At 41.5% G+C, this 24,249-nt stretch overlaps 2 protein-coding genes across 7 annotated transcripts; both read left to right on the top strand.

Annotated features, from left to right (window-relative positions):
• Positions 1–822: 822 nt before the first annotated feature.
• On the top strand, positions 823–5,623 carry GTF3C6 (general transcription factor IIIC subunit 6). 4 transcript variants are annotated; one of them, XM_056343351.1, is made up of 6 exons: positions 823–990; positions 2,069–2,146; positions 3,782–3,845; positions 4,420–4,464; positions 4,596–4,709; positions 5,019–5,623. In XM_056343351.1, the coding sequence occupies exons 1-6, from the start codon at positions 916–918 to the stop codon at positions 5,312–5,314; spliced, it is 672 nt and encodes a 223-aa protein (XP_056199326.1). In that variant the 5' UTR covers positions 823–915; the 3' UTR covers positions 5,315–5,623. The 4 variants fall into 4 exon arrangements, with proteins under 4 accessions (XP_056199326.1, XP_056199324.1, XP_056199325.1 ...); XM_056343349.1 differs by having other exon boundaries at positions 2,066–2,146; XM_056343350.1 differs by having other exon boundaries at positions 824–990; positions 2,066–2,146; positions 4,599–4,709.
• Positions 5,624–7,993: 2,370 nt separating this feature from the next.
• On the top strand, positions 7,994–23,251 carry RPF2 (ribosome production factor 2 homolog). 3 transcript variants are annotated; one of them, XM_056343348.1, is made up of 11 exons: positions 7,994–8,142; positions 8,841–9,031; positions 10,326–10,458; positions 11,261–11,298; positions 12,006–12,045; positions 14,999–15,080; positions 15,173–15,249; positions 16,420–16,519; positions 20,848–20,950; positions 21,903–22,047; positions 22,354–23,251. In XM_056343348.1, the coding sequence occupies exons 3-11, from the start codon at positions 10,402–10,404 to the stop codon at positions 22,531–22,533; spliced, it is 822 nt and encodes a 273-aa protein (XP_056199323.1). In that variant the 5' UTR covers positions 7,994–8,142; positions 8,841–9,031; positions 10,326–10,401; the 3' UTR covers positions 22,534–23,251. The 3 variants fall into 3 exon arrangements, with proteins under 3 accessions (XP_056199323.1, XP_056199321.1, XP_056199322.1); XM_056343346.1 differs by lacking the exon at positions 7,994–8,142 and adding an exon at positions 8,156–8,185; XM_056343347.1 differs by lacking the exons at positions 7,994–8,142; positions 8,841–9,031 and adding an exon at positions 9,217–9,315.
• Positions 23,252–24,249: the final 998 nt, after the last annotated feature.

Here is a 24,249-nt window from a genome sequence, read left to right as displayed (position 1 = left end):
AGAGATAACACATTATCTCAGAAATCCTTGTTAGATGGAAATCAGACAGGAGGGTGTTCAGACCTGACAAGATAACCAGGAAGCATCAGGCAAAGGACGTGAAAACAGCAAATACAATTTAACCGTGTACAAAGCAAACCACGTCCCTTTCTTCCACCGAAGAAGGGTCTGGCGAGAATTAATCTGCACTGGTGCACGCAGGGCTGGCCCACCAGGCAGGCGAGCGGCACGGGTGCGGGGAACTGGGTGCTGGGCTGGAGAGGGAAACCAGGACCCGGCCTAGCAGGGATGGTGCGCCGCGTTCAGCCCGGCGAGCGAGGCCTGCGCACGGAGTGTGGCCCCGCTCCGCTGAGCGCCGGGCCTGCCGGGAGCTCCGGAGGCGGCGTACAGCCGGGGCGCCGGCAGGGCTGCGGGGCACGGCACGGCTCGCGGCGGGCGGGCAGCGCCAGCGACACGGAGCCCGTCGGACACGGCAGCGCTCGGGCCCCGGGAGCCGCTCCACGCCGCAGCCTGCCTCCGGGGGCCCTCCTGCCCCACAGGCCGCCACCTCCCCGCTCCCCCCCGCCGCAGCCCCGCACCCTGCTCCCGACGCGCCCCCGGCCTCGCGCAGGGCGCCACCTTCCCCCCAGGCCCTGCGCGCCGCCGCCGCCGCTCGGTGACCGCGCCTCGCTCCCGCCGCCTAACGGCCGCCGGGGCGCGCGCCTCGCTCCCGCCTCCTGCTGGGGGCGGCCGGCGGCGGGCGGGGGCGGGGCCGCCGTTGCCGTTGGCGCCGTTTCCAGCCTCCGCCCACCTCAGGGCGGGCCAGAAGCCGCGCGAGCGTCAGGGAGGCGGGACAGGTCGCCCTCTAAGATGGCGGCGCCGCGCTCACGTGGTGCGTGCTGAGGCGAGGCGGGGGGCGGGGCCTCCGCGAGCGACATGGCGGCAGCGGCAGAAGGCATGGGGGAGGGCGAGAGGAAGGACGAAGCGGAGGAGGACGACGACGAGGTGGAGGTTGGTGGATGCCGACACCGGGACGCGCTCCCACCGCGTTCCCCTTCCTTTAGAGCAGCGTTAGGGGAAGGGGCGCCGCCCGGCCCGGCCCCGCCCCCCTCGGGGCGTGTCCCGCCTGTGGGCCCGGCCCGGCCCGGCCCCCTCTTCCCCCGCCGGCCTCCGGGCCGGGTGGCGGGGCCAGGCCCAGCGCCCGCCCTCCTGTGGGCCGCGGGGGCCAAGCACCTGCTTCAGGGCCCCGCTGGGGGAGGGGGAGCCCCTTCTTCCCTCTCCGGCCCCCTGCACGGCCTCCCCCGGGAGCTTCCCTGGGCCCGGCGGGTTTCCTTGCCCCGCAGCCCTGGTGTCCCGAAGGCTGTATTCTTCGGGCTGTTCCCCTTCGGGTTTTCCGTAAAACGGCGTTGTCAAAAGTGGTCTTCCAGTTTTAGTTGCTTCCTATCCCTGTAACATCCGAAGATACAAACTACTACTCTTCTGTCACGATGTTCGTGGACGCTTAGTAGATGGTGATTCATGCAAACCCTTCCTTGAATGTAAGATTTTTTTTCAAGGGGGTTATTTTTTTGCTTTGTCTCTGCATTTCCCTTGCCCAAAATTGTAAGGAATTGCAAGCAGGAATTGATTTCAAAGCAAGATGTTATAAAGAGTTACAAGTAACCATTTCAAGCAACACCTTGCTTAACCTCTGGTTATGGTGTCTTATATAGGCAGGTTCTAAAGCTTTGGAAAAATATGTTTTGGAATATGTAACTGGTCATATTATAATTAATAAATCGTTTATCTGTATCAATCCTCATTTTTCAAGGGTGAAAAAATTGCTCCCTTCCTAGTTGGGAAGAAAAGGCCAGGAAATTCTGGTGTGAAACAGGAGCCTGCTGGAGTAGGGGGGTCGTTGCATTTCCTTGGGGACTGCAATATCTGGCTGCCATTTCTCTAGACAATGCAGAATAAGTTAGGTTAGGGGTCTGTTTATTCTGGAGGTCTAGGTCTTTGTATGTTGTTTTTCTTGGTTTGAGGAGATCTTTTTTCTTTTTTTCCCTGAGTTCGGATATATCAATTACGTTATGAACTTACCTTGTAGGAGCAGCTGGTCATGGTGGAACTATCAGGAATTATTGATTCAGACTTCTTAGAAAAATGTGAAAACAAATGCAAGATTTTGGTGAGTGATTACAGCACAATAGGAAAGGGGTAAGTCAGTATGCATGTAAACAGGGGACTGAGGCTGTTTCTACATTCCTTAAAGTCAATAACATTTAGATCAAATCTTTGACAGGGAATTATGCGCCCTGTCTTGGTAGTATTTGGCTGCACATTGTGGGCTCTATTTCAGAAATGGCATATTGCCTTTGAATATAGTATTATGTAAATGTAAGGAAATCTTTTCAGAAGTATTTATAAGCTAGGACCATTATATTTTCTGATTTCAAACTCAGTTGTTTGTATTTTTAATTGTGTATTTTACACATTAAAAAATATTCTTAAGCACGGTTCTTCAAACAACTTGAGTACAGATGACAGGTAAAGCCAAAGTCTTTCTGAATTACACTGTATTTACAATGGATTTCTTTGCAGATACTGCCTGGCAAGTTCAAATGTTGTAAAGGGTAACTGGGTATTAAGCATTTGATAAATAGTTTTGGATGTTGTTTGCTTCACTGTGAGGTTATTGTAAGAATCTGGCTTACCTGTCCTTTTCCTTTTGAGTTCTTTAATCACTTTCTTCATATGGGACAAATCTTATTTGCCCTTCAAAACCGACATGGACTATGAGAGCCATACAGATAGTACAAGTACTATTGGTTTGCAAATGCTTTCTGAAACCAGACCTTTATTAGAAACTGAAAAGATGGAAGAGAGCATCTCAGGGTATGCAACTGATCAGAATATGTGTGAGGTGGTAAAGTCAGTTCTGAAAATCTCAAATGTAGAAGCACAGTCAAAATTCATAGGTTATCCATCACTGGAAGGGTGTGCTTTTATAAGCAGATTTGCTTCCTGGATCTGACCTAAGTTGCTTGAAATGTATTACACAGGTGATTCATTACCGGTATCTGAATGGCTACATGTTCTTCAGTAGTGTTAATGGGATTCTTTTAAATTTTGGGCTTTAAGATTCTCTTGTAATGTTACTAGAAAAATTTTAAGTATCTGTACTGTATCCTATTCATATCCAAATCTACCTGTGCTCATTCCACAGAGTAAGCATTCCTTGAGATTTTTGATAATGGACAACTGTTATTAGAACTCCAATAAAAGATTCTGCTTTGCGTTATTCTGTTTAGCAAGTTTTCTGTGATGCTGGTCACATAAGGGGAAGGCAGTCTCCATTTCTGCATAGTCCAAAAAAGAATGCAATACAGCCAAATTTAATACAAAAAAACTTAATACTGTTGCTTGGTACAGATGTGTTATTTTTCTTAATTTCCTGTAGTAAAAAAAATCAACCAACCGAAAATATGTTCTGCATGTTAGCTTAATGCTATTGATGTTCTCAACTTAGGCAGCAGAAAGAGAATCCCAGAGCTTATACCTTGCTTATCTTCAATACTTCGGTTTCTTAAAGGTACAAGAGGAAAATTGCACAAATTCCTATTAACCTGTGTGATATTCTGCATTTTTCACAATTTACTACATAGTGCCTCACCTTCAAAACTTTTAGCAAAAAATTAGTTAACTTTTCAAGGAATTGATGTAATCTGGATTCTGCTATATCTGTTTTCTCTAATCTTACAGCAAGAAATTTGCCTGGGCTAATAGACCTGACATCTGCTCGATTTTGTCTTTCTTCTTATAGGGAATAGAGACAGACAGGCCCATTTTACAAGTGGACAGATATGTATTTGCAGGAGAGTATGAAGGTAGGAAAAATGATGTGGATACAATGTCTCCTTTTTCATGTGACCCACAGCACTTTCTTAATGTCAGTTAATTGCACTGCAGATAGAGAACATGGTCCTGTGAGGTGCTGAAGTTGTGAGTTGTATAACACCATATAGAGCAGCACCAGTCTGAGTTTGCTGCTAGATTAGCCATGCATCTGTGTTACTTACTAGAAGGTATGCCTGGAAGTGGACTCCAGCATCCACCAGCTGGTGTTTCTGCAAGGCAAAACATGGGGCACAAAATGCCTTGAAGTGAATGCTTCTTGTCTCCTGTATGAGCAGGACTGGCACGTTATGCAATCTGTAGTTCTCCCATTTGCTTTTTGGTGACAACACTGGTCTGGAAGAAAATGATCTGGAATCCTCCCTTGTAGTAACTTTCAAATGACCATGGTTCTCCTGCCCGTTCTGGAGTTGGCAGTGTGGTTACCAATGCTGGGCCTTTGTGAGGGGCTGGAAGTCAGAACATTCCCAGAGCTGTGCCAGCGGGTGTAGTGTCTACAGCTGATATAAATTAGTCTCTAAGACTTTCTTTCTATGTTTTCCACAGATGCCTTGGGAACCTGTGTGGTTTTTGAAGAAAACACTGAGCATGGTAATTGTGATTTGATGACCAGTTCATTGTGGTAGCATGGGAGGTTAAAAATGTTTGTCATGCTTCACTTGATAGTGGAATTCACTATAATGGTTGGGTTTTGGGTATTGTTTTTTCTCCTGTCTTCATAGTAGATGCAGAAGGCAACCAAAAAGTACAGCTGAAATACAAGTGCCACACAGTGAAGAAGTTGAACATGACACGGACACTTTTGACAGAAAAGAAAGAAGGAGAAGAGAATGTTGGTTAGTGCCTCTGCTGTTATGCATAGGGCCATGGACGGATTATGCTTAGGAGTGTCAGCCTTGTGTGTTTGGTTCAAGAGCATGCAGGAAATTAGGGGAACTTTCTTCTTTAGGTATCAAATGTGTGTATTTAAATACAAAACAAAAAATAGTGTTGGTCCAAATTAATGAAAGACATCTTTCTGTTCCAAGTAATTCTTTACTTAAATGTTGGTCAGTCTCAGCCTTAATAACGGTGAACCTAAAAAAACCTGCTGTTAACTCTTAACTCCTTCTGTCACTAATATCAGTTTTCCTTCTTTGCATCAGGTGGAGTGGAGTGGTTACAGATCAAGGACAGAGATTTTTCCTACAGCAGGCCTAATACAATTTGCAGCTTTCTGCGTGAAAAAGAAGATTCTGAGGAGTCAGTTCAGGCCCAAGACAAATTAACTGAAGAGTCAGAGGGAGAGGTGAGTGGTGGAGGAAATTCTGATGTGAATTGTGATCTGGAGAAGCAGCACAGCTTGGAAATAGATGCCTCTCTTCCCCTGCCTGACAGCCCTGCTTCTGGGGCAGAGGATTCTCCTTCTGGAGGTGTTGCCTTAGACGATACCCCTCCATGATATCAGCTCTGATCTTTTCAGGAGTTCTTCATGGAGTTAGTGGGCCAGCTTTTATAGGTCATGACATGATTTCCAATTTATCTGAGCAATTAATAGTGGGAAAATGGACATTGTATTCTTGTGCATTGCTTTTGTGTTTGGATTATAGTGGGGAGGGCTTAAGTGTCTTTTAAATGGATTGGAAATGTGTGTATCTCTGCCTCAAAACTGAAGAAGAGGAAGTGGTTACAGAACTAAAAAAAACCCCAACCTTAGAAAAATGTTGATGTATTGTATAGTCTGGAACATTTTGTAAAAAAAAAAAAATAAAATAATTGTTTAAAGCTATACTAGAAAAATTCAGGACTTTATCTTGTGTGTCATATTCAGCTGCATACTATGTCTGTGCTTGTTCTGCAGCTATTGAAAGGAAAATGTGTGGCTTTTGTTACCTGTTTGAATACTCACCACATTGCTTAGTTTGGATTTTCTCTAGCATCCTTTGTCCCTTTGATGGTCTTAGAAATCCTTCATGTGGGAGGGGATTTCAGGAGGTCTCTTGTCCAGCTTCCTGCTTGAAATAAGGTCAACACTGAATTTAGGCCAAGTTGCTAAGGGCTTTGTCCAGTCAAGTCTTGAAAACCCCTGTGATTTCAGTCAGCAGCTGAAATCTGGGTCATAATGAGGCACTGGTTACTCTTCCTTCCCCCACTTTCTATATAAGGTAATGTGTGTTGTACAAAAGGAAATATATCTCTTTTTTTTTTGTGTGTGTGTGTGTATTTTGGGGCTTTTTTTGGTGTCATGTTAGGAAGGGGGGTTTCCTTGAACCCTTTATATTTGATCAGCCTGTCAGCTTCCAAAGAAGGATCTGTCTGCTACTGGCCTTTTGGCAGTCCCCTGTATTGGAGGGTGATTTGACTAACCTATATGGGGACTTCTGCTGACAGCGTCACTGAGTCAAATGCCTTATGACAACTACTCAAATCTCCGGAGACTTAAACAAAATGAACTTCAGCTGAAGATTTTTATTATAAAAAATGCAAGCTTGTGACAGAATAAGGGTTGAAGATTGCAGGTGAAAATACACTGCAAAACAAGCTTAAAACAATACACCCTGTAACAGCTAGCATGAGTTAGTCATGGAATAAAGTTCTTACCCAGTAGATCTCCCTATGGGGGAGAAGACAGGTTCAGCCTGTCAACTGATCCCAGAAGTTGCAATGGAGTCTTCCCCAACTTCTCCCCTCCTTTGCTTACTTTTTACACTTCGTAGTACATTGTATGTTCGTTATCATACACAGGACTGGCTACAAGTTTCTCACTTCTAATGCAAATTAGTACATATCCTCAGGTAGCACTACTGAAGCTCTTTACTAACTATGCATGCTCCTCAAGTGAAGTTTTGCCCTCTTTTGGGCGGGGGCGCTATTTGAGTTGGAGGTTGTGATCTCCCACTGCCACAATTACCTTTGTCTTATTTTCAACTACTTTTCTGTTGATGTCAGTGGATTGCAACACTTTATCAACTTGTCTTCTCTTGTGGCCAGAACTTTCCTTACTTGAAGGCTTCTTTCTGGACAGCTTAGATAATAGTGTTCTTTTCACTATCTGTTCTTTGTTTCTCATCCTTCCCAAGGCTGGCTCCCTTGATTGAAGCCCCTTCACCTGTAAAGAGTGGGTCAGCTTGACCTAAACTTTGTGCACAGATTTGTTTAACATATTGTTAAATCAGAGTTTGGTAATTTAGGTGTTTAGACAACAATTTCCCCACTTTGGACTTCTTTCAGTTCAATACCTGTTCATTTTCTTTACATTTCAGCGGAGCTTGAGTGACTCTAGTTATACATGTTGTTACTGATTGGTGTCACGTGCCTGGTGAGGTGTGGTAGTACCTTGAAGGTAGGCAACTTTGGGGTGGAGGTGTGCATTGGTATTGCAATGACATTATTTCACCTGAGGAAAATTTTTCCACAATGGTTGGCTCAGCAGCAGACATCTTCTCATACATTCTTCATTTGAAAACTGCTGTGCAGCTTATCAGCTGTGTGGTACCATCAAGTTCCCGTTCCTGCAGGGAGTACAACAGAGCCTGGCCGTGGGCTCTCTGCTCTGTTACTCCTATTGGTGTTGCTGAGCTGGCAGGGTGTGTTGCTTAGGAGCCCCGTGGTAAAGTGGATTCCGTGCACGCCAACCATCCTGAAAGCGATAGCTGTATTTTACCCTAAAAAGCTTTCTGTAATACTACACTTCTATTAGGTCCCAGTTTTCTCTAATTTTACCCCCAAAGTAATTCTTCAACAGCTGGGATTTTTTTATTTTCCCCTTCTTGGCTCTGATTTTTTCCTCTGGCATTTTCTGGAGGTTTTTATACCTAAGATCCTGTACCCATGCATTAGTCATTCCCAAACTGATCCATGTGACTGGATTGTGGCCCTTAGCTAGTCTGTAGGTTGATGCTACATGCTGCTACATCATTTATATTGTCACATAGCGTTTCATAGAGAAGTTGAGTATGTGGTGCATTCATGATAATAAGCACAGCATATTTTAAACATAAAACATTTTCCTCATGACCTTTCTTCCTTCCTACTTTTCTCTGCCTCCCTCAGAATAGTTAAACTGTGAGGGTGGGAATGCCTAATTAGTTCCAGCATAATTACATAATTATGTAATACTTTAATTAGCAATGATCAGAGAAGTTCACCCCCAGCATTGTTCACAGCACAGAATCAGGAAAGGTAAGTCATCAGAACAGTGCAACCGTTTCAAACCATCGATCCCACTGTTCCCTTTTTCTGTGTAGAAGCCGCTTGGATCATGAGGAAAGGGGAGACAGGGAGAGGAAGGTGAGGAAGAAGAGAGAACACGTTCTATATGCTTCCAGCCTGGGTATGGATATTTCACATGGTGGTGTCTGTGCTTGAGGTTTCAGGCAGGCCACGCAGCCTTCCTTCTGGATTTAACTGCAATCATGGAAGTTTAAAAGCATTGTTCAGACTTCATTTGTATGGTGCTGACAGAGGATGACTATAACTGGAATAATGATCTTGGGAATATTACGAACTGGAATAGCGTCCACCCTAGTCTGCAGCGGGGAGCATTTGCGGTGCTGGGCTGCGCTTGTGCTGGCGGCAGCGCCTGCTGTGGTGGGCTGAGCCAAGGGTGCTTCCCAGAGCCCATTTGCTGTCAGCGAGCAAATACAGCAATTCCCTGTTATGTTCTGTTAACCAGCTGCTAAATCTGTCACGATGTATCTGTGAATTTTTGTATTACCTTCAAGCAATATTCTAGCAGAATGGTTTCTGCCCCTTTTCAGATTTTTCTTCCAGTAGTATACCGAAGCTGGTTTTGGTCTAGTTTATCTGGGGATCAGCTGGGGGTTTTTTAACACTTTACATATATCACAAACTGTAAGTAATAATGTTTGGGTATTTTTAGGTTTTAAATGTTCTTTATAATGCTCAAACTTCTGTTTCTATTATTATTAGCCATAATTTTGGTAACCATACTCACTTTTTACCCATTTTTTCCCCATCCCTCCTAGAAAGCAGGTGCTACAAGTGCACTGCTGTGGACAGCAAACCCCTCAGCGTTACCGACCCGGCCACAACCAGCCCAGCCAGCCGGTTATTCCGAGCACCAGTCAGAACTGGGGGGGGGGTGGTCTGCGGGCCGGCGTGATTGCTGTCGTCAGCGCCACTGCTGCGCTCCCAGCGCGCCGGGCACGGGAGGAGGGTAAGCAAGAAGCGCAGAAACAAGCCGACCGGCCGCACAGTTGCGTCACCGCATCGTTATTTGTGCGGCCGTTACTTCGCACCCACCGCTCCGCGGGGCATCGCTCCTGAAGTGCTCACTGCCGGCCCGGCGCGCTACCCGCCGCTCTGGCCCCGCCCCTCCCGCCGCTCTGGCCCCGCCCCTCCCGCCGCTCTGGCCCCGCCCCTCCCGCGGCGGATGTGACGTACCGGATGGCGCTGCGCGTGAGGCGGCTGGGCAGCCATGGACGCACTGGATCGGGTGGTGTGAGTGTGGCGGGGGAGCGGGGGGCCGGTTGTCCTCTCCCGGCCCGGTTTGGGGGCTCCGAGCTTGCGGGCTGCCCGGGGCCGGGCGGGGCGTGCTGCTGAGCGGCCTCTGTGGGGCGGCGGGGCGGCTGTGGGGCCCGGGCGGCGCCGGGCTGGGGAGGGTTGCAGGGGGGAGGCAAGCAGAGAGGAAGGGCCTACGGAAAACTTGAAGGAAGGAGGAAAAGGAACGCTGCCGTCTTTTTATTGGAGGCAAGGCAGCCTTTACTCAGTGGTAAAGTTAAAGGAAGCGCGGCGGCCTGCTGGTATTGCACTGATTGCACTGATGTATTTCCGTACGCTTCAAAGAACTGTCTTCATCTGTAGTTGGAAGTACCTGTGTAGGGGTTTTTGTTTGCTTTTAAAATGAAAATAAATACAATGCTTCACCGAGAAGATATTAAAAGCTGTACATTCATGTAGTGGAGGAATGCAGTGCTTAAGTCGCATAGCTATCAATTTGTAGAAGCTCTGTGCTCCTGCAAAGGCTGGTGTATTGTACCTAAATATTGCGTGGTACTGCTCTCTGGTTCCTGCCAACAGGTATGCCGTGCCTGAGCTTTCCTTTTGGATGCCACTGATGGTCTTTGAGGAACTTTGTTTTCTTCTCATTTGCAAGTCTGTGATTGAGGAGGGAGCTGGTGTGAGAGGAAACTTTCAGCCTGTCAGTAGTCTGTGGGAATTCTGGTATAGCTTAAGCTCTAAATTAGCAGAAACTGAAAAGTCCAAGACTGTAAAATCGGCTTTGCTCACTTGGAGGGACAGAGAGGAAGAGGAGTGATGGTGAAACACATTCGTCTGAGACTGGGCTTTTAGCATTGATAGTAATTCTGCAGGTTGGGATTAGTTTGAGTGACCGAAATGAGTTACTTGAATGCAGCTTGTTCCAATACTTGTTTTGTTTTACTCTTTTTCTGCAGTGTTAGGTGTTTGTTACCAATACTGACTTTTTAACTGTTAACTTACTATTGCAGAAAGCCTAAAACTAAGAGAGCAAAAAGATTTCTTGAGAAGAGAGAACCCAAACTTAAGGAAAACACAAAAAATGCTATGCTAATAAGAGGAGGAAATGCAAACTTAACAGTGACTGAAGTGCTTAAAGACATTGTAAGTTGTTGGACATAGTATGCAACCTTCCTTTCTCTTTTTCTTACAGTTTGCATGCTCTCTGCTGCAAGATCAGTATTTTCATGCTCTTTCCATTCCTCAAATCTTGGATTGCCTAGTACTCCAAAGGTGTCATTACCTACTCCTTGATGGAGACTATTTTCTTCCAGTTTCTTCTGAAGTTTTGAGTTTATTCTCTTCCCTATTATTTTTCCCATGATTATGTAGTGTATAAGGTGAAGTGTTGCAAGTCCATTTGAAAACAAGAGAATTAGATACAGAATTGGGACTGGATCACTCAGGTGAAGTCATATCCCAGAGTCCTGTAAACTGCTTGTGTGTATTGATATGGAGCTTTGAACCTCTCTTAAACTTATAAATCCTGTCTCAACTCCATACCTGAAAATAGCGTAGCTGTTCCTGCACACTTTCCTCTCCTTGTTTTGTCATTTTATTACCATTTTATGCTGATGATAATCAGGTGGTTGTTTACTCCCTTTTTTTCCCTTTTGCCCCTAGAAGCAGAAGGATTCCATTACATGGCTTTGATTTCAGCTGTTTTTCAGTTATTTTATCTTAGTTTCTAGAAGTAAGTCCTTATGCAATTAATTGGGAACCAAGTTTGCTACTAACTTGAAGGGTGTTATTGTGAGCAGGCCTTTTGAGGTGCCTTCTTCTAGACTGATTTGCACAAACAGTTACTCTATTTTATATGATCATGTAAGTTGTAGGGGTTTAGAAAGAACAGGGCTGTGCACTTACATGTTTTAGCGATAATGTGTTTAACTCTTGTCTTTTGCAGTATGCTGTGAAGAAGCCTTTTGCTGTACTGTATAAAAAGTAAGTGGTCTTGCTTTGACATCTTTGAGTCTTTTGACAAGACAACTTTTGGTAATTTCAAAGCATGAATAGAGATGCTGGCTAGTGTGGGGGCTTGAACAATGGAAACAGTTGCAGAAGGTGACTGCAATTCGTCATAAATTTCAGTAGACTGGAAACAAGCTGGATGTGACCAGTGTTGGTGCTGAGGCCAGTTCTATGCCGAGTGTTACGGAGCAGGATTCAGCAGGCCTGAACAGTTGGTTTCTCTGACTGATCTGTGCGAACAGCTATTGAGGTTCTGTCTCAGGTGCGTAGGCTGGAGTTCTTCTAGCTGAATTCTTAGAAGTTTGAGCTAGAAATTATAATGATAAGTCTTGCTCAAAATGGGAACCCAGCATCTGTATGGATGTAGTGCAGAGACATTAATTGTAATAGCTAAATTTAACACTGGATGAACTGGTAAAGGCAGGGGTTTATGAAGTGTCACTGGTGGTGGTGATCTGGAAGTCAGACCCCGGGAGACAGGAAAAGTGGAAGAGAGTACTTAGAATGGCAACAGTGGCACTAAGGCACTCCTGGCACTATTAATAAGGCTTATGGTTTGAACTCTACTGCTGGAGTTTCCAGTAAAATACATAATTTTAATGTCAGAGAACTCATTAGAAATGTTTATATGGGCCTGCTTGGTTTTTCGGGGTTTTTTAATTTTTTTTTCCTCCTCGCAGGAAAAATATTACCAGGCCTTTTGAGGATCAAACATCATTGGTAAGTATAAACCACATCTTCGCTTATGACATTTTATAGCCTTAAAGTCGTGAAGAACTTGGTTGGAGGATAATTTTCTATTACTCTGTGAGAAACTAGATGACAAACAAAGCTTATAGGGAGTTTGGATGAGTTGAAGGTAGGGCTGTGTCTAGATTTATGGTGACAGTAGGCATATTTTTCCTCTGGCTGCAAGACAGAATCATCATTTTGTGAGGACTTGGTCTTTGCTGCAAATGCATGTTTCTGTAAACTGGCAGACAAATTTAGGAGTCTGTAATACCATTATAAGTAATGATGCTTCATATGAAAAGAAGAATTAAGTGCTTTATTTTGGTTTTCTGAAAGTTAGTCCTCTGAAGTGACATAGCTTTTGGTCAACTTGTTTTCAGTTTGGTGAATTTGTAGGTTAAAGTAGTTAAATGGAGGGGTCGTAGCTTTCTGTGACTTCCTTGTGTTTGAATAGAGGGAAAGAAAAGCCCAGCAGAGTACCACATGCATCAGCTGTGCAAGTGTGAGATGGTTGTTTAGAGTTCTGTTCCAACATTCAGTCAAGAACTGCCAGGAAAATGCACAATTTCAGTTAAATATGTGTATTTGTCCTGCGAAGAGGTTGCAACAGTGTCCTTGGAGGGTATTTTGGAAAGGTAGGTGTGTTTGGAAATACATTTAGCGATATGCTCTGTCTGGGTCTGGTGTTGATACAGTGCTTTAAGGTCAGGATAATTCATGAGCAGGAAGGCAGAAAGTAGAGGAGGTAATCCTAAGATTCTATCTCACACATTTGTTCTTCAATTGAAGCATTACTTTAACTGCAGAAATAAAAGCAGTATATATATATTTCCCTCAACAAAATGAGAGAAAGGAGATAATGATATACAGCTGCAGTTTTACAATAAAGACAAAAATTAATTATCCCAAAAATATGTTGTTTGGTTCCCAGTGACCATGATTTGATGATGTTTGCTATGTGCCACTGCTGACTCACACAGGGAAATAAGGGTCAGCTTTCCAATGTGTGAGGCAGCTGTTGAAATAACTCACTGAAAATGCATGCTGAAGTTGGGAACTTGGGGGTATTGTATTAAGTAAATCTGGTGAGAAGAAAAAAAAAATCACATATACACACTGGGCAAAAAGGCACTTTCTTGTCTGAAAGGGATTGTGAAAATAAATGGGAAACATACCCAAGGAATTCTCTGTAAATAAAAAGGAAGAGGTGAGGTGAGATATCTAAGGATCCTTAATGATCATTAAGGGTCCTTTTTAAAAAAAAGCGAAGGCAGCCAATAGTGAGTGCTAGAGGAGTTGCTGAAGCTGTATTGGACAGTTGAGTTAAAGCGTTAGGATCAAAGAGTCAGTGTCGTTGCAGCATAGATAGACCAACATAGAAAGTTACTTAATATGCATTATTACTGAAGCTGAGGTGTTGTAGTACGTGCTTCTGCTCCTGACATGAAGCACAGTAATGCAGCCATCCCTGAAATATCCTGAGGGGAATGGAAAACTTACTGTAGGCAGTGGGGAAAGTTGTATGACATAGCTGGATGACTTGATTTCACAGTCATATAGGAACTAGCTGATGGTCAGCTGACCACTGGTTTAAACTTCTGATAATTTCTGGGAAAACGTGGCAGTTAAAATCATTCTGAGATTTTACAAGGGGGTCCTTAAGGGAGCTTTAATTCTTGTAACGTCAAAACAATTCATTGAGAGTAGTCTGAACAAGTAATCAGAGGCTAGAAAGATAGGGAAAGTCAAATGAAACTAGGGGGTTTTTTTTGTTAACTTGGTTACAGGCATTTTTTGAAAAGGGCAGTTTTGCAGTGTATGTGATGTGCCAGTACATGCAGGATACATCTGAGGCATTTGAGTTTGTTGCATCTTTTTCTTAAAATATCAGATAGCTCTTAGAGAATTTACATATAGCTGATAGAGAATTTACACAGTGATTAACAGGGCTGCATGAGCAAGTGTTTCAACAGGAGTCCCCTCAGACCTGTTCTTGATGAGTCTACAGTCAGTATTTTTCAGAGACCTGGTGGCAGAGCTCAGCGCTGAGCTGTGAGATTTGTATGTGCAATTAATCCAGTTTAGGGTTGCTCCTGAGGGTGTCCCTTGTGACCTCCCAGAGGGGCAGAGCTACAGTGTCCTCTGTGAGCTGCTGCTGTTGCAGGGGTGGGAGGAGATGCAGTGGCTTTTTCTGCTTCCCATCTGCCAAGTGCAGATAGATAAATTCTGGTGCTTCTGGGAAGTACTGGATAAATAGCCTGTGTGTATATTTAGGAACCACAGCTGATACACAGAATGAGGGGCTGCCTTGAGATGCAGCAGTACATAAATAAAAAGGCTTTGGAGTTGGACATCCTCAGAAAGAATTGCTGTAGTATTGGCTCTGGTTCAAGGTAGGTTCTTAATCTACTCCACCTGGAGGAAAGATCTCTCTGATAATCACCACTGACTTGGTTTTAAGTAGCATTTTAGTCTTAAACAATTGCTTGCTGTTGAGGGAATTAACTGGTTGTTCAGAAACTTAAGCAAAGCTAGTATGCTATATAAAGCTTAGCTAAGTAACCAAAATGAGGTGTTACAGTTGCAGCCAACTTGCAAATACTCTTCAGGCAAGGAGAAGTGGTTGAAGGTATCTTATGTAAAAAAAAATAATGAGGAACTATGAAAAAGGGCATTACAGATAAAATGGCAAGAAAAAGATGGCCTGGCTTGATCTTTAAGACTGCAGTGGGGAATAAAAAATTAATTGTCGTCTGAACCTTGAATCTAGCTGTCAATTTTAGATTATGTGGACCTGGATGTGCTCAAAACTCTTCTGGCAAGTGCAGCTGTCCTTGTTAAGCAGCTCTTAAACTCACGTGTCTGTGATGTATGCCATCACAAAATATTTTAAACACTACAAACTGGAACTCATTAGTTTTTCTCTTTTCCTCAATTGTAGGAATTTTTTTCCAAGAAATCAGATTGTTCTTTGTTTCTCTTTGGCTCTCATAACAAGAAGCGACCAAACAACCTGATAATAGGTAATGTGTCTCACTTGGGTTTTTATCTGGATGAAATGTCTGGTTTTCAATGAATATTTAAATAACTGGATTTTCTTTTTTTACTTTCACAGGTCGTATGTTTGACTATCACGTCCTAGACATGATTGAGCTAGGCATTGAGAAGTTTGTATCCTTGAAAGATGTCAAGGTAAGGAATTGCTAATTCAGTATTTCAGTGACATCTACTGGTGGATTTTTTTTTTTGTGCATTAGCTTTTCCTGTGCTTTGAAGTAAGGACAGGAGTTTAAAAAAGCATTTCATGCAGTATATGAGGATCGCTAATTTGTATACCCCAGAATGCTATTTTTATGCTCTGTTTTTTATTTTGGTTGTTTTGAGCAAGTTCACAACTTTTTTTTCAAATTCTTTTTTAGGCTTGTTTTATTCCTAATATTTTTCTTTTTAATTAGTTACATCTACAAAATACCTTAGTAAGGTTCTGCTCGTGGTAGGTTCCTACATAAACTGGCATAGGCTTAGAAAACTGAAATCTCTCTTCTCAAATTATAATCAAAAAGGGTCACTGTAACAGATGATTCTGAAACTTTCTTTAGCTTTCAGTAGCACATAAATGCCAGTTTTCAGGGAACTATACTTAATTCAGACAGGGAGCTAACATCTTGGTTGTTTAAAGCTAGAGAAAATTAACTTTGTGGCTGTTAAGTTTGTTTTGGCAAGACTGAAACATTTCATGTATGTGTACTTTTGTATCAAGCAGTTCATACACTGCAAAAATAAGGGATTTTTATGATCCTTATTCTCATCACAATGTATAAATTGGCAGGATGGTCTAGAGGGATAGTGAAGAAATTATGGTTTATAAAAGTGAATCTTCCCCTTGAAGTCAGATAGTAGTATGTATCTTTGTAACACTGTTTATAGCAGGGAAGTTACAGTTAATTTTAACTTCGGCCAAAAAATACATTTACTTCAGTGATTGGCTGAACTATTCTTTTAGCCTTTTTCATGTGCTCTCCAGTGTCAGAAGCACAATAGACTTTTTTGCCTCTGATTTTACTTTTCTTACTAGTAATTGCAGTCAAATTTTCACCAGAAGATGTTATCTTATACATTTTTTAGTAAAGAATTTCTTTAATCAAGCACAATGAGTAATACAATTTAAAAACAATTTTTAAAACCAAAGCCCTTCCATTCACATACAGTACTCTTCATTGAAAAAAAGGTGTGTACTCTGTCCACATCTATCACAGGTCACAACAATTTTTCATTCAGAGTTGAATGGCTGGCCACCTATTAAAGTCAGTGTGTTCCCTAACGCTATCTGAATTTTTGTTCTGTTCTAAAATTATTCCACAGAACAGTAAATGTCCTGAAGGAACAAAACCTATGTTGATATTTGCTGGTGATATATTTGATGTAAATGAAGAATACAGAAGACTGAAGAGCCTTTTTATTGGTAAGTATTTTGATTATTTGAGCAGTAGGATTGCATAAATCAGTAGGAGTATGATCTGTTGGGAAGTGCTGGTTTGTCAATAAATGTTTGCTTATGTTCTGCTCAGAAAGAAACAAGAACAGCTATTTGCAAGTTTCTTGTCACATGAAATGAAGGTTAACTGATCATCATGACTGTTAGAGGGAGGGGAAAAGACTAGCCTAAAAGACTCTGAAGTTGAAACTTTGTGTTCACTAAAATTCATGACTTAGTGGGAAAATTCTGGCCTTTTTCAAAAAGTCTTTACCCTGTAATTGTATTGGATCATCACTTTTCTAACCAAATAATATTTTTTAAGTATCAAATTTTAATTTGAAGTCAGTGGATTAAGTTCAGAAAGCGGGATTTTTTTGCTTACAAAAAAGTCAAATGGGTATAATTGAACTTGTGTTTTTATAATGAAAGCGTTTTCTATTGGAAATCTGACCGATTTAACAAAAGTGCCATTTATGAGGGTACTTGGAAAGAACATGTGCAGTAAAAATCAGCTGTAGATAATAGCTGTGTCATAACTTCAAGGCAGGCTTGAACTTAGTAAACAAACTGTTGTAGAGTTTTTTGCTCTTTCAGGGTTGGAGGCTCTGGAAGATGAAGTACATTGTGTGTTTTTTCTGGGGGGCTAGAAAAAACTATATACTTAGAGTAGTTTTTTGAGACATGGAAGTCATATGGTGCTGTATCTCTTGACACTTAAAAAGTGTGTCTGGCTTGGTAGAGCTAGAACTGGTAAGTAGGGTGGTATGTTTTTTCTTTTTAATAGGTTTTCATAAAAGTAGATTACTTTTTTCTTCTAAGCTATGGTGAAATACTGAAACTCACCCAGTAAGAACAGCCTTGTTCTTTTAGTTCCATTCTTGGGTCGTACCAATTCATAATTGTACAGCTTTGCAAGATCTCCCTTTCATATAAAATAAATATTGGTTGGGCTCTTTTTTCTAAGCAGACAGACAAATGATTGCGCTTTAGAAACAGACCTTAATGAGATTTTTTTTTTTCCCCTTCATGTTAAAACAAGATGCTGCGTCTGAAATGAGACTGAGAAGGGAACAGGAGAGGAAAAAATTTGCATCATGCCAATATGGCTGAGTGGTTCTTGGGGATAGATGAAAGGCTAGTAACTGTGCTTATGAATTTTTGAAGGTGGGTGGATACTGAACACAAAGATTGTGTCACTCTAAATGAATATTTACACTGCAGGAAGCAGATGCGTTATTTTCTGAAGTGTATCTTGTGCAGGCATCTGCACAGTGCTGGTGGATTGACATCCAGATGTGCTCATGCACTCCATGGTCAAACAGCTTGATTCCTTAAATGAAAGACATCCGTCGTTAGGTAGTTGCCAAATAATGAACTAGTCTTTCCTGTCCTATTTCTTTTGATGTTCTTCTGTAGTTTCTCCTCTCCTATTTATTTGCCTTTAATGACTCTGCAGTCAAACGTACTCATATGGACACCCGATCTTTCTTCTTGAATGTACACCAAGTATTCCAGGTCTTAATGTGCTACTGACTTCTATGAAATACTTAGATGCCAAACAACAGAGAGAGGAAAAGGTTAAGGGGTGTAAAAGCTTGAAAGTATCACTAACCAATTAAAATTGTTGGATAATAATTCGACCTGCTTAAAAACTGACTTTAACTGGTAGGGAAGGACTGATTCTTTCTATTCCTGCAAAAGACAGTGCTTTTGAGCTGCCACTCTATTGCTAAGAAAGATGGAAAAATGTCTTTACAACAGCAGCAGCAAATATTTTATTACTGTGGCAGTATTGTTGGGATCCCAGAAGGAATATTAGATAGCTAACAGATTCTTGTTGCCAAAGCAATGTGATGCCAATGACACTGGTGAACAGCCAAGCTTTCACTGGCTTTTGTGGTATCAGAAGGGTTTATGCATGTTTAGAATATCATCTTCCAGCAGTTTCATTGTAAAATTGAAGGGAAGGGTGAATTAGTGTCTTCATGGTAACCAAACCCTATGGTCCACTTAAACTGTGAAGAAGTTATTTAGGAGAAATAAATGGCAGCTGCATTTTTCTTGAGAAACCTGGTTGACAAAGACATGCCTTTCTTTCTGTTTTGGTTTTTGTTGCCTATTGATGTGGTAGTGTAGGAATTCATTTATGATGGAAGTCCTTGGAATGCAGTTCATGAAATTCTAATAGCTTTTTATGCTTGTGTTTATAAAATATTTCATCTCTACACACCTGCTTACTAGTTTTGTTATTGCACACACATTTAATCCTAAAAATGGCTAGGCATTATGTGACTTATTATACACTTCCTAAAATGTTGGTTTCCAGGAGACTCCTGCAGTTTTAGATTGACCATTGGCTTGTTCGTCATACAGACTTTTGAGTGCCTCAAAGATTTATGGGTTCTTTCTGGCTGAGGAAGTGGATGGATGGGAAATGGCTGGGATGGAGTTTGAACTCTGCTAATGATAACCATAGCTACATAGGTTACAGTGTTACCAGCTTTTGGATACAAATTAATACAAAAAGAAGTGGATAGACTCACGTTAACAATGTAGGAATTTAATCTGGGAATTGAAAGGTCCTGTGAAGCTCTCTGCAGGAAAAAGTAAATTAGAAGTTCTGGAAACATGTTGAGGACAAGGGGCAGAAAGAACTAGGAATGGGAAGAAAGGAGAAAGCAAATCCCTAGTCCAACCAAAGCAAGGGTTGTGAATTAAGAATACATTAAAAAAACTTCAGCTCACTGGGTATACTGAAGTGTAAGGTTTCTGCAGCTGTTAAGCATTGCCAGGGAACAGAAATTCCTGACCACCTGCATTTGTTGGAGGAGATCGTCCTGTGGGTGAAAAGATGTATGGTGCCACAGGAAAATACGAAAGGGAGATGTTTCCAATAAAACTACTGTTAATGTTCGCTTCTGTAACCACAGAAAACTCGTTGAAGGGAAAGTATATGCCAGAAGCAAACAAAATATTTTATTTGCAACTTTTCCTCTAACTACAAGCTTAGCCTACAAAATGAGGAGAGGATTTAATTGACCAAAGAAATTCCTGGCTAGACTCCAGCTGATATCTGCCAAGCAAGACTTTGTTTTGGATGTCACTCCAGTGCTGGTTGATACTTTAAAAAAGGCAGTGGAGGAAGAGACAATTAGCCGAGGGATCTGAAAATGGGACAGAACGGAAAAGACTGATGTGTTTAGCATCTGTTAGCAGTTCTCCTATGTTTCAGCATTGCCCTGTCATGTTTATTAGCACACCTTGTTCCCTCAGTCAAGGTCACATTCTTTCTCCACCCTATGCATATGTTGGACAGATTGCTGTGCTAACTGCAAGCTCTCTGATTGCACAGTGTTTTTTTCATAGCCTGATAGAAGAACCTTGCTAGAGATGGCTCATTTTGTATTTAACTTGTATTTCAGTGTTCTTTTTGCAAACTAAGCAAGTATTTCAAGTGTCTTATTTTTATACATGTGTGCTGCTTGTTAAATAGAGAAAACATTCATTGTAATGACAAATACTGCTTTACCTAAAGGACAGAAGAGCTTTGTTGTGGGGGAGGTATGAAAGAAATGTTATATCTTAACTTTTTCCCCAAGTCAGAGAGAGAAAATGTAGGTAAGAGTAGAGAAGATACTGTTTTGTATTGGCTTTGATCCTTCTTACTCTTCCAAATCTGGTTCTGATTAAGAATCTTAAGTATCAGGTTTTTGAATGATGTCTTTGAACAGATACCTGAACTAATGGCTTCTCTGTGTTGACCTATGTTTAGCTGAGCACAAACTGGCCTAAACACAAAATAAGATAAATTCAAATTTTATTACTTTAGAGCTGAATATTTAGAAGAATAGATAATGCAGTTATCCCAATTAGCTTAATAAAGCTAAGTAACTGCTCTGAAAGTGTATTTGTTCTTCTCCATGCACTTATTTTTAGGTAGTGTGTCTATTGCTACCAAAGTATCCCTGGGAAGTCACTGTGTTCCTGTTGGGATTTCTACATGCTTTTGGTTTCACTGGTTCAGGGGCTAACACATGCAATGTTAAGTTTCTTCCATGTTTTGGTGGGGCTGTATTTTAAGTAGCAGCTATTTCTTGAAATTGCCATTAAGCATACAGATTTGGCTTTTCTAGAGCCATCCCTTTTATAGCGTTAGCTAGTTAGATGCAGTAAAAATATCTATATAGGTAAGGAGCTCACATCACTGATGTGATGCGGGTCCATTATGAAATAAACCAATTTGTTATAGTCATCTGTTGGTTTGATTTTCAGCGAAAAAACCTGGCATTTATACCTTTTAAATATTCTTTCAGATTTCTTCAGAGGTCCTAGCGTGCCCAGTGTTCGTCTGGCTGGTTTAGAGTACGTTCTGCATTTCACAGCTGTAGAGGGGAAAATTTACATGCGAAGTTATAAGTGAGTGTGTGTTTTATCTGTTTGGTACACTTGTCAACTTTTCCCCAAATTTCGCCTATAGTTGTGTAACTGAACTGGCTTGAGCACTAGTGTGCTGCATTTAAAGCATGTAATGTGTAGAGGTGTTCTACCATAACACAGGGTAACTTGTACAGCAAAACCAAACACTTCAGCCCAAAACCTGCTGCTTCCTTCCTTGTTGAGCTCCTCCTGCTAGCTAGGAGGATTGCTCTTTCGTATGGTTGGATTGCTAAGGTGGTGTGAATTAACTTGGTGAATTCAGAGAGCTGTCTTAGACTTCACAGAGTTAGTCTGTTCTTGGGCTGATTTCTAGGACTCTTCTCGCTTAGGTGTTTGTCAGAGAACAACAGGTAGTAGGCTGCATCCAGTGAAACACCAGGAAAACCAGGAAAAGGCAGCATAAGACAGTCTTTCTTGCTGCGTTACTGTTCACCCTCACAGTTCATGGCCTTGCCTTGGGAGGCTGTGAGCATGTGTAGCTTGTGTTCCATGCAAGTTTGATTTCTCTTATAATAAAAATCACTTTCATCAGTCTCGTTCTTAAAAACAAACAAACAAAATTTTCTTGGTTAGCACTCCAGTTATTTTGCTGTAAACAATAGTAAATTTTGTTAATGTCTATTAATACCCAGGGCACTGTTTTGAATTTGAGGAGTGATACGGCTTTCAGGGTACTGGGACTGAGTTTTAAATAATACTGATAATACTGGTCTCATTAAAAAAAAAAATAAAATTAGGTTATATTTTGGGTGTGTTCAAATTGTGATGGGACGAATATATTAAAAATTGCTATTGACAGACATATTTCTCAATAATAGAGTTAGCAGTAGCAATTGTTTTTAATAGTGTTCTGAACTGCAGGGCTGAACTTGCCCTTTAGAAAGACAGATAAATCTTTATCACAATGGTGATTTTTGTTTTTTCCTTCTAGGGTGCTTCTGAAGAAATCTGGCTGTAAAATACCAAGAATTGAACTGGAAGAGATGGGACCTTCATTAGATCTAGTTATGAGGAGGACACATTTAGCTTCAGATGACCTTTATAAGCTGTCTTTAAAACAACCAAAAGCCTTAAAAGTATGTACCTTGGAAAGTGTATTACTTACAGATCTATCTGTGAAGAAGAGCAAAAGCTGAAGTATGAATTACTGTATATTTGACCAAAGCTGACTTTTATGTAGGCCAGCTGAGATTTCTGGGGCCACAGCAATTTTATGGTGATCAGCTGGCAGGCTAACTCTCTTCTGGAAGCATATAGAGAATACAGAAAAATTTTAATCCCTAAGATCCAAACAATGTATGCGGCCTTGCTTTTAGGCCCTCGATTCTCACCAGAGCTGGCACTCTCTACTCAGAAATATTAATGTTGTTCTTCCCTTACAGCCTAAGAAGAAAAAGAACATCTCCCATGATGTGTTTGGTACAACTTATGGTCGAATCCACATGCAGAAACAAGATCTTGGTAAACTGCAAACACGGAAAATGAAAGGGCTAAGGAAGAGGCCAGCGGAGAAGTCAGCTGAAGATGGTGGGGTTAGTCCCAAAAAGTCAAAATCGGCTTGATAAGCTGGAACAGCTTTGAAAACTCTTTGTACCTTCAAATTTAGTATATGTATTGTAATATAAACACGTTGGACATAAATGATTCATCTGCAGTTTTAATTTTATAAAAACAATCTTTTTAATGATTTGTCATTGTAAAGAGAACATGGGAGTTTTGAGCTTTAACATGGAACTTGGTTATTTAAAATAAAAAAAAGTGATATAACTTGCTTAGTTTTCTGAAGCTGAGTACTTACTCTCATGGTGTTGGCAAATGTGTGCAAGTCAAGCAGGTGTCTCATTTCCCGATCAGTTTTATGGCTGTTATGTTGGGAACCCTTCATCAGTCAACTCATCTGTTAAATTCTGTAGAGGACCAGAGCAGTGCATATGCATAACATACACAACACAACTTCTCTGTTCATTTATTTTTTGTGTTTTGATTTTTGTGCTATTGCAATACTTGATAAACCATTTTCTAACATGTGAACTCACAATGTGCCTGATGCCAGACTATGTTTTTAACTACTGCGCCAAGCCCTACTTTGCCACTTGCAGAATCGGGAGTGATTAAGGTGTGTTTACTGTGTTCAGTCACCGTGGTAGCAAAGTACTTGATGTATTGCATATTAGGCATAAATGAAACCTTTACAGTTTGAATTTCTATCTTTGATGCTTGATTTGTGTCCAGAATGGAAGTATGTGAAGCTACTGTGAAAGGTACAAGTCTTTTCTTCTTCCCCTGCTTTCCTTCTCAGTTTGTGCTCATGAGTTAGTGAAGACTCAGTTAAAGACTTGAGTAATGGGGATGAGAGTTTAAGAGCTTAATGAGACTTTGGTGTGGTTTTGTATGTTTTGGAATGTATTGAAAAACCGTGCCTTTTTTCTTCTGCTTGTCTCTTTGGCAGCTATTACTCTGCCCTTTAGCATAATTATGGTAAAGGTGTACACACTTTATCGTAAACACAGCAAGCTTGTTCATCTTAGTTACATTTTTAATAGTTTATCTTTTCTTGTTAGTTTTCTCAGGGTTATCAGCCAAAGTGTCACATGAGAAATAGGCAGTTTGTTGTTTTCACCTGTCTTCCGCGTCCTAGATGGAAGCTGCTGGGCAGCTTTGCTGTCCTTATGTGATAGCTGAGCTGTAACTGTGGCTGTGCAAATACTACATGTGACGTTCTTGCTGTGCTGGTTTGATAAAACTTGTGTGAAAAAGAAAGAGCTTTACAAGTTTGGGATCTTTTGTTAAAGCACAAACATATTTATCTTTGATGTATTACCTTAATTTTTTCATCATTAGGTAAAATTGCATGGCTCTCTTCTAAGCCGTTTTCTCCAATCCGTAACAATGTGTTTGAGAAATTGATCATTCCATAAGCTACTTCAGATTTGTATTTCTCAACATATCTTTCTGAAGTACAAAGCCCTATGCTTTTGACTGAAAGCCATGCTTGGTAATAGCTGTAGAAAAATTGTACTGATGAGCGTGCTGTCTGTTAGGAACTTGTAAAAGACTGTAAGTTCATAGACTACAGGCATGCTGTCTTTTTAAAAGACTATAAATTGTATTTTCCTAATTTGGAAGCTAGTTTTGGTCCTTAATTTGGTTTTTAATAGCTGATTTTCTTAGCAGTAGTGTAGACCATCTAACATCCTGTTAGATGCAAAAAGTGAGACAGTTTGCCCCTTGTATGAAGAGGAAGCTCGGGCAGGTGAGGGCTGCTGCACCTTCTGACA

Source organism: Falco biarmicus, chromosome 6 (genome assembly GCF_023638135.1).
Source record: "Falco biarmicus isolate bFalBia1 chromosome 6, bFalBia1.pri, whole genome shotgun sequence".
In the NCBI taxonomy this organism is placed as follows: Eukaryota; Metazoa; Chordata; class Aves; order Falconiformes; family Falconidae; genus Falco; species Falco biarmicus.
This window is presented reverse-complemented; position numbering and strand designations above follow the sequence as displayed.